This window comes from Schistocerca piceifrons, chromosome 1, assembly GCF_021461385.2.
Source record: "Schistocerca piceifrons isolate TAMUIC-IGC-003096 chromosome 1, iqSchPice1.1, whole genome shotgun sequence".
Classification (NCBI taxonomy): Eukaryota; Metazoa; Arthropoda; class Insecta; order Orthoptera; family Acrididae; genus Schistocerca; species Schistocerca piceifrons.
In genome coordinates this window covers 994,027,031-994,036,684 of record NC_060138.1, presented here as the reverse complement: position 1 = coordinate 994,036,684, position 9,654 = coordinate 994,027,031, and the positions used below count along the sequence as shown (strand labels likewise).

The window sequence follows — 9,654 nt, the reverse complement described above, 5'->3', positions numbered from 1 at the left end:
ACTTTCTGCAAAAGGTCAGATCTTATTTTATTGTTATTAAAGGAAAATGATATTCTTCAGTAGGTACCCGTATCTTACAAGAAAAAAGTGTATAAACTGTCCTGTAATCTACGGTCCATACGTCCCATAGTTCTTAGGAAATTAAAAAACGACAAATGTTGTGTCATTTTTAGTCATTGTCGATTTTTATGGCAGTACACACGTTCCTAATAGTTAAAACTATGTTGAAAATTAGTATAAACGATTGTATTCGCCTTCATCCAATATCGTACTCAGAAGTGTTACTTGCTGGCCGCTTGGCGTGCTGCTATGTTGGTAAGAAAAACCAGACGGAGTGTTGCTACTGTTATGCCAATGTGGCTCCCAAACATGCTGCCGTGGTATATTCCGGCGTCTGTCGACCTTACACTGTACGATCGACTTTGTCAAATGTAAGTGTGTCGACTGCAGATCATCTTTGTTTTTGACACAATTTGTGAGAGTGGCATTTGAACTGTGTGCTGTGGAGGTGTGGTTAGTAGAGTTTTTTTAGTTCCAGTTTTTTTTTTATTTATGTCATTTTAAGGTGCCGTTATGAAGGGCTAGAGTTTTCACTTTTCTTTAGTAAGATTTGGAATAGTCGACTATAATATAATATCTCTACATCTTTTTGTTTGTTTGCGTCGTCTGCCATCAGCTAGTCATGGGTAACAGATCTTCGCTTCTTTTGAGGGAAGAGGAGATCGCGCAGATACAAGAAGAAACTGGATGTGAGTATGTTTGTCATGGAGTTCACACCTCTACATCATATTTTGATCATTCCCGCTAATTTGCTATCACAATCTAATTTAACTTCCTTCATGTTTCAGTTACTCCCCACCAGATTGAGAGATTGTACAGCAGGTTCACAAGTTTAGACCGCGGTGACTGCGGAACATTGAGCAGGGAAGACTTTCTTCGCATACCGGAATTGGCAATCAATCCTCTTGGCGACAGAATCGTGCATGCATTTTTTGAAGAGGGCTGCAGCGATCGCGTCAATTTTCTACAGTTCATGCAAGTTCTAGCACACTTCCGACCGATTAAGAAAGGTCGAGACAATAAGCTAAATTCGAGAGAGCAGAAGCTTAAGTGTGAGTAATCTAGTGGCGTATAGGCTCAAAAGGCAATAAGGAGTAGTATATTTCTAGAAAGAGTCATATAATCCCGCAGTCTGTGTGAATGTCTCATATATTCGTAGTTTGATTACTGTGTCTGTACTAGTTGTCTGTCGTAATGAAAACGTTGCTTACAACTGAATGTGGCTCATTGACAGAAAAGTATCGAAATCAGTTTTATGATACAGAATGTTTCACTTCCTAGACCTAAGTTAGTTTCTCTAGAAGTGGTTGATAATCTTTAGGAATTGGGGAGCCCACAGAGAAACTTTTGATCTGTACTCAGGGTTTCTTGGACACAACTCTAGCTGTATTTCCATCTGCCAAACAGACTAACAAGCAGTCAGTCATCATTTCTAATCTTGCAGTAGTGTAAGTTATATTAATTCATTCTTGAACATTTTTCTGTCAGACTATGGCTGTTCTAAATGTCATTGACATAATTAATGACAAAAATAAGCTTGTGGACAGTGACAGGTTTTTTAGCAGGATCATTACAATAATGTCGTATCTGGTCTTGGAAGCTTCCGCCATTATCTTTCAGCAAAATAATACTGCAATTAGAAATGAACTGCCTGAAGACTCATTCTTACAGTTCAGTTGAAATGAGGAACCAGGTCCAACAGTTCGCTGAAGAGTGAATTATTAACTGTTTGCTGAAATCTTTGTAGGACTACTTTCCTCTTGCATAATCTCCTGAGCCCCCACCCCCTGCTTTTAGCTACAGTAGGCGCGCTGAAAACTGCCTTGAATGAATGGCAGATGAACTGTGGAAAATTAGTTACTTTGAAAGTTAAGAAAAAAATGTTCATTTTGCCATTTGCGCGCACAATTCACAATTTAGTGTGAAAAAGTTAGAATAAGTATTCGTATATTGTGCCAGAACATTGACAAAATGATTTAGTTTTTTAACTGAAGTTTAAAATAGGGTCAGTGCCTGTTAAGCCTGTATGTTATTTTTTAGATAACCAGAGGTGAAGTGTTGTGACCACAAAAGGTAAAGATACTTGATAGTCTTGGATTATTATTGTGGTATGCGGAGTGTTTCGCACAAACCACAAGTGCTATAGCCAGGGACGCAGACTCCAAATGCCAATTGCACTGTGGCTTGGGCCTCAGATTGGCAAATGTTGTCAGTGTTAGCTGATTTAGACCAGTTAGAGGTGGCTTTGGATGTCAGAGAAAATCACTTTACGCTACTTAGTTCTACAGTATGGTGTCAGTGGACTCTCATCACAACAGTGCACAAACTGAAACCTTACAAAGTGACGGTCGTTCGTCATTCAGTGAATTCAGAGACGGTCTGATAGATATTAGAATTGCAACTGGTTTTTGTCTGTCCTTGATTAGGAGTTCGTGTGGAAATAGTATTTTCCTCTGATGAAGTATGGCTGGGTATGTAAGAAAGTAGAAAAATTAATGGCAATTCTGAAAATCCTCTTTAGTTGTAACAAAAGACTATTCATTAACATGTGAAAGCAGGTGTGGTGCTTCTTTAGTGCAAGACAAATTATTGGATCTTACCTTTCCCACCAAACCATGACTGCTGATACATAGGTGAATTATTTACTTCAACCTCTTTTTTTTTTCTCTCTTCAGAAGACTAACAATTTATGAAAACATATTTGGTAATTTCATGCACAACTGTTTGTTTTGCCATAAACTCAGGTGGACCTTCATCAGGTGCTATATCCTGTAGACATTAAGTGATATGTTAGTGTTTACAGGCTGAGTAGTTTTGGATCAATCGTTTGCTGCAATTCCACTCATCAACTTTGGTGTGTAACATAACTGTCTTGTTTTGTGGCGTATTTGAAATAGATTGTTTGTAGGGGGTGTGTTGCAGTAAGGGGTGATGCATGCTGGTATTGGATGTTTGTTTTTGTGATTTGGTTTGTATTAATGTTACAGTTGTATGGGATTGAGTCTGTGATATGTAACGGTGTATTGAAATCTTGGAGTTTTGCCATGGTGAAATATTTCGTTGCTTGCAGTCTGTTGTTTCAGAGTTTGTTGTTTTATCACTGAGTATTTTTAATTTTGGTAGTTGAAGGCTATCTGGTTTTGGTTTTTGAGCTATCAGTTTATTTGCTATTTGTTCTCTCAAATTGAATTTTATGTTTTCATCATTTTTTTATAGATAGGTATCCAACTGTGAAATTAAGCTCCATGGCTCTTTATGTTGCTACGGGGGAAGATTTTCCTTGTATCATTACAGTTTTGCAGTTGCTTGGGCTGATTGCTAAAGTGGGCAACTAATGTTGTCGAAAGTTTTTTGGACCAGGGACTATATAAGTGGAGGGGCTAGAAAGATAATATGCAGTGATCTATAACAGGAGGTACCTGGTTCAAGCGATTTAGGTTGGCCTTGTGTGAAGTTGGGTGTGTGACTTATTGTCGGTGTTACCAATATCCACTTTGATTGTGTATGCGTGAGACTGGTGTGAGAGAGAGGTGTGTTGGAGTGGTATATGTTCTGTCATGCAGTATCTAGTGACTTTGTGTAGTGGTCTTTGGGGTGGAAGGTGGGTGTTGAAATCATTGAGTCACAGTTCAGTAAGTTGGAGCATTGGAGGAGGGAGGTATGTTGTTTCAGCAGGAGGGGTGAACGACAGGTTTGGATGTTACTTTTAGGATTGTGGGCCAACAGACTAAAGAGGTGGGGTAACTGAGCAATGTGTTGAGTAGTCTTAAATAATTTGACTGCTTTTCTACTGGCAGGGATGTGGGTCATAGGGGTTGTAGGTATGTGACAGCTAATTAGTTTGGAATTTAAATATTATGTGCTGGGGGCATGTACTAACACAGTAGAGGGTCATTGTGGGCTGTTAAATCTGTTGTAGGAAGGAAGAACGGGTGCATTTAGACTCTGCAGTCTCATCTTGATAAGTATTGTTGGTGAAAAACTGTGTGTAATAATTACTGTCCTTTCAAAGCATTCATGAAGTTGGTAGGTAAAATGTATAGGCTGAAGGTTGTTTTTTTTTGGGGGGGGGGTGGCATGGGGGGGGGGGTTGTCTAGTTGTGTTGTGTTGTTGCATGGGGCTCGGGTGGTTTTTTTGGCAGGAGGGGGGGATGTAAGGTTGGTGTGGGTGTGTAGGTTTTATTTATTTTTGTAGTTTGTGTTGTTCTGAAGTGGTGAATGTTGTGTGTATGTTTTATTTGGTTTTTTATCTGGGTACTTTGTCTGGGATGAGTATTGGTGGATGGTGGTGGTTGGAAGAGGGGAGCATTGGTTTGGGTGGTATGGTTTTTTGGAGTGATTTTTGTGTTTGTTGAGGGGAGGGTAGCAACCTAGATTAATTTGGAGTTTACTATGATTGTTAAGTAAGGCTGATATCATGGGTCAAAGCTGGTGGGTGGGATCTGACTTTGTGGTTATTCGGTAGTTATAATTGTTAGAGACACGGTGATATTAAAATGCTTGATTAAATGTTAGGGTAATTTTTGTAAATTGTTGTCAGAAATGAGATGTACCACATTTTAGAATCAAAATAAGATTTTACTTTTGGAATGCTAATTTTTGTGATGTTTGATGATTTTCAGTTGCCTTCAAAATGTACGATTTGGATAATGATGAAAAAATATCTAGGGATGAATTACTAGCCATTCTTCATATGATGGTAGGAGCAAACATAAGGTGAGTTGTGGTAAATTCTCAGGTTTATTACCCTTTCTTCTCCATTTGAAGCCTTAGTCTTTAATTGAAATTAATAGAATCAACACAACATAACCAGTGTGGCATGTCAGCTGTAGCTAACATAAATTTTAAAGCTATTCTCATATATGTGGAAGGCTGTGAATCTGGATTTTACATGCAAACAATAAACCACATTTTATATTATTGCTTGCAAAAAGAATTTCAGACTGACTATTTGGCATTTGATTCTGAATCAAATGTTTGGGAACTTTTGTAATGCTGGATGGTGCTAAATGTTGTAAATTGTTGTAGTACAATTCACTGTAGTGTATGCATTGGAATGGTTGCAAGCAAGCTTAACGAATAACTACTGGTTTTACAACGATCTAATGGTAATAAATAAGGGTGGTTTGATGCTACGCCTTCAGGCATTAGGTAGGAGACAAGTCACTATGTAGCCTGTTGTAAGATGTATTGTCATTTATTAAAAAATGCTGTATTTTGTATGTACAATTGGTTTCACTGACTGATGGAGGGGAGGGGGGGGGTTGAAAACAATGGTCAGGTTTGTTATGTTTTGTGCATGACTCTTACCACAAACATGGTCACTACAAATATTTCACTTGTTTCAGTTATAATTAACTGAAAACAGTAAATCACAAAACTATAGACATCGTTCCAGTAAGTGTTTCATTGCTGAAGTTATTTTCAGCTAGGCTAATTGTTGCAGAGATCGCTGAGTTAAGTCAGGTTATGGTAGTTACAAAACCTTTAACGAGCTTTACAGCAGAATGAAAAATGATCAAAGTTACATGATCCTTTGGTGCTCTTCAGACGAGTTACTCATGTGGTAAGAAACCATGTAAAAGTAGACTCATTGGGCTGCTGTTACTGTTCCCATGTTGCTCTCTTTTGGGCCACTGAAGCTGTGCCTTAGCATTTATGTTTACAAGAGGTTTAGAGTACCAACACTGCCAGGTATGTGACTATGTAGACTTTCCCTACGCATTAAAATATCAAACTCATGTTGGGTTTCTAGCTGGACCAAACTGTCATCTGGGCACAATATTTCAGCGGTCCACCTGACCGCCATCATCAGATGAAAAAAGCTATGCTGCTGTCACAGATAACTGATATCACTCGCAAATGACTGCACATTTATATGCATCGAAAGTAAAACACCGCATGTGCTAGATGCAGTGTGCACGCACTCAGTCATTCCTGCTGCACCCTGGCGCAAAAAGAGTTGCAGCACCTCTGGTGGTGAATGCAATTGAAAACAATATATCATTACAAATGATTATTCATAGCCGGCCGATTCAGAAGCCGTTGTTTCTTCGTATTTGATAAAACAGGATTCCACATTTTACTTAGAGGGTATCCATTATCACGATTAATGCTATTATCTGCTAGTCTGATTTCGACAGATTCTTTTAGAACACAATCCCAATACTGCGAAGCATTTGCAACTACTTGCGTCTGTCCCTCTGCAAGGCAATGCTCAGCCAGCGCAGATTTATCTGGTTGGAGTAATTGCGTATGGTGATGATGTTCAATACACCTGTCGTTGGCAGTACAAATAGTTTGGCCAATGTAAATTTTCCCGCACTCACACAGTATTTTTATGGAGGACTTTGAGGATATGGCACTGAAAACATCTTTTCAAGCCTTCATGTTTTCCAAGATATGTTGACGATATGTTTGTTGTTTGGCCACATGGAATAGACTCTTTGCACCAGTTCTCTTCATGTGAACATCAACTTCATGATGGAGGGGAAGTTACCTTTTTTGGATGTACTAGTTTATTGAAAGAAGACGGAACTCGGACACAGTGTTTACAGGAAACTGACTCACACTGACAGGTATTTACATGCTACCAGATGCCATCCACCTTTTCAATGTACAGGAGTCCTCTGGACCTTGGTTAAACGAGCATATGCTGTCTCGGATGCTGAAAATTTACCACAGGAGACGCAACATCTTAAGGAAGTGTTCAATAATAACAGCTATACGGACCAACAAATTCGACGTGCTTTTGAGTTTGGACCTTTACCTGAACCTTCTGAAGACAACTTTAGGTCTGTGGCTTTTCTTCCGTCTCCTGAGAATGTGTCCGCCAAGATAGGTAGACTTTTGAAGAAAAATTAGATCAGATGTGTTTTTTGTCCTCCAGCTAAGATTCGAGCACTTCTTGGCTCTGTCAGAGATGATTTAGGTTTGAGTAAATCTGGTGTTTACAAAATACCATGTGAGTGCAGTAAAATTTACATTGACCAAACTATCTGTACCGTCAACGACGATAGGTGTATTGAACATCATCGCCATACACGATGGTTACAACCAGGTAAATCCGCGGTGGCTGAGCATTCCATTACAGAGGGACACAGGATGCTATATAACGAGACGCAAGTAGTTGCAAATGCTTCGCGGTATTGTGATGGTGTTCTAAAAGAATGTCAAAATCAGACTAGCTGATAGTATCATTAATCGTAATAATGGATACCCGCTAAGTAAAACTGGGAAACCTGTTTTACCAGATATAAAAAAAACGGCTTCTGAATCGGCCAGCTATGAATAATCATTTGTAATGATATGTTGTTTTTGACAGTATTCACCATCAGAGGTGCTGCAGCTCTTTCTGCGCCAGGGAGCAGCAGGAATGACTGAGCATGTGCGCACTGCATCTAGCACATGCGCTGTTGTACTTCTGATGCAGTTAAAGGTTGCGAGTGATATCAGTGATCGGCGAGAGCAGCGTAACTTTTCTCACCTGATGATGGTGGCCAGGTGGACCGCTGAAATATTGTGCTCAGATGACAGTTTGATCAAGCTGGAAACCCAACAAGAATTTGATATACTGCCAGGTATGTTTTGTGTGTTCAGTTCTAGTTATTCATTTCTTAATAGTGCTCTGTGTACGCAACACGTGCCGCACTCACTTTCATAGTAATGATTTCCTTATTTAGGGTAACTCCCTTTGCCAGGGCGATATGGTCTTCAAATGTTGGCACCGAAAGGATAATGGGGTTAAAGATGAGATCATCAATGGCATATATGACTCTTTTTCTCACATTGTTTACTGAAAAATGTAATAACGTTTACGTCTGTGGTGCATATGTAGTTTAGTACACTCTTATTTCCCCTGATGTGTTAAATTTCATTAGCCTTACCAACCACACCTGCAACCCACCCCCTCCCCTGCCCCATTTCATTTCTGTCTATTAATTCTTCACTGTACTAAATATTCTATAGTTCTTTGTCTTGTGAGAGACATGTTTTGAGTTGAGGGCTTCATATTGTCATAAAAGTATGTATTTATCATCCTCAGTGTTATTTTGTGATGCATATCACCTCCTCAGTACACTGCACCACCTTTCAGCTATTGTTTAGTCGAAATTTGTAGCTTTATTATTAATTACTCTCTGATTTAGGTTCAGTATAGCAAGTACACAAGTTCCATATATTCCTGACATCTGAATCATTAATTTGTGTTAGTCTCTAACTCAGTGTTAGTAAGGTGTTGCCCAGAGATACATATGAGCTTATAGTTTGCCTTTCAAGTTACTCATCTTGTCTTTATCATAATAAATAATGCTGTTTCTTTATAGATTGCAATACACTCTCCAAAATTAAGGATACTAATGACCTACTTTCAGAGATTTGTTCATTGAATTTAAGGAATGTGGATTATAGTTGCTGACTGCCTAATAATTTATAATAGTAATAACTATCTGTACGAAAACTATTTTCATCAGTTACATTTCAGAGTGCTTTCCCACCAGGAGACATGATCAGGTCATGTACTGTAAAATAAGAATATTTACTATTGTAATGTAAAAAAAACTTATTATTGCAAACAATGAGAGAAGAAATATTACTTTTACATGCTAACAAATAATACTTACAGCATAGATTTCTTTCAGGAATCTGTTATTATTTACTTTAGAGTATTTGTTCTAATGTTCACATGACATTTATGTTGACTTAATTTGTTTTGCAGTGAAGAGCAACTGACAAGTATTGCTGAACGTACAATTTTAGAAGCTGATCAAAATGGTGACCAAATGATTTCATTTGAAGAATTCTGTAAGGCTTTGGAGCGGACAGATGTGGAACAGAAGATGTCGATTAGATTTCTTAATTGAGATCATAAAAATGCAGTGCATTTAACATCTGAGAATATGTAACTTTGTTTAATAATTTTGGGATAGGTTTGATTTTCTTGGTATGTTGTCTTCTGGGTAACACATGCTATATAGACTCAGTTCAGTCTTAAGGACTTAATTTCTTGTCAATAGAATTGTTATTTATATCTTATCTTGTAGTAAAGATTGTGTTGTAGCTATAGATCAGTACAAATATATTATTTAAATGTTGCACCAGAATAAATGTAACATAGTGTACATTAATATGTAATAAGAGGGTCATACTGATCAGCTGAGGGAACAATGTATTACTGGTATGTAATTGTGAAATATGCTGTTTGATATATAAAGTTCTATAAAAAGTTATGCGTTTATTTTACTCTTTCGAACAAAAACTACTAACGTTTTAAAATTTTTGTCTCTCTAAAAATTGGTTCTGCAGTACTATTAGTGTCTTAATATGCTTCTTTAGGCAGTTACACGACAATAATTCGGAGTATGTGATAGTATTTAACACTAATGTGCAACATACTTTGAATAGGGATTTCTAGTTAACTGGGTAGAAGTTGCAGCTTTAGTTTGTGCAACGAAAAAGTGTGTTAAAAATGGCAGAGTGCATTAAGTATGGTGCGTACATAGCCACCAGGCTATGGTTGCGATCGGTCTGTCACTGACTCGATCAAATTATCCCCTTCAAACATACGTAGACCTTGTGCTATGTTACAGATTAGTC

The 9,654-nt window shown here is 38.1% G+C and overlaps 1 protein-coding gene across 1 annotated transcript; it reads left to right on the top strand.

The window, feature by feature from the left end:
* Positions 1-425: 425 nt before the first annotated feature.
* LOC124795208 (calcineurin B homologous protein 1) lies at positions 426-9,287 on the top strand. The gene is made up of 5 exons (XM_047259123.1): positions 426-513; positions 677-749; positions 849-1,112; positions 4,683-4,776; positions 8,777-9,287. Exons 2-5 carry the CDS (start codon positions 683-685, stop codon positions 8,919-8,921), a joined length of 570 nt encoding a protein of 189 aa, XP_047115079.1. The 5' UTR covers positions 426-513; positions 677-682; the 3' UTR covers positions 8,922-9,287.
* Positions 9,288-9,654: the final 367 nt, after the last annotated feature.

Excerpts from the sequence above, each read along its gene's own strand:
- LOC124795208 (XM_047259123.1), top strand. The coding sequence starts at position 683 with ATGGGTAACAGATCTTCGCTTCTTTTGAGGGAAGAGGAGATCGCGCAG. Across the intron at positions 750-848 it reads GATACAAGAAGAAACTGGAT|TTACTCCCCACCAGATTGAG; the intron begins GTGAGTATGTTT and ends TTCATGTTTCAG. Across the intron at positions 4,777-8,776 it reads ATGGTAGGAGCAAACATAAG|TGAAGAGCAACTGACAAGTA; the intron begins GTGAGTTGTGGT and ends TTTGTTTTGCAG.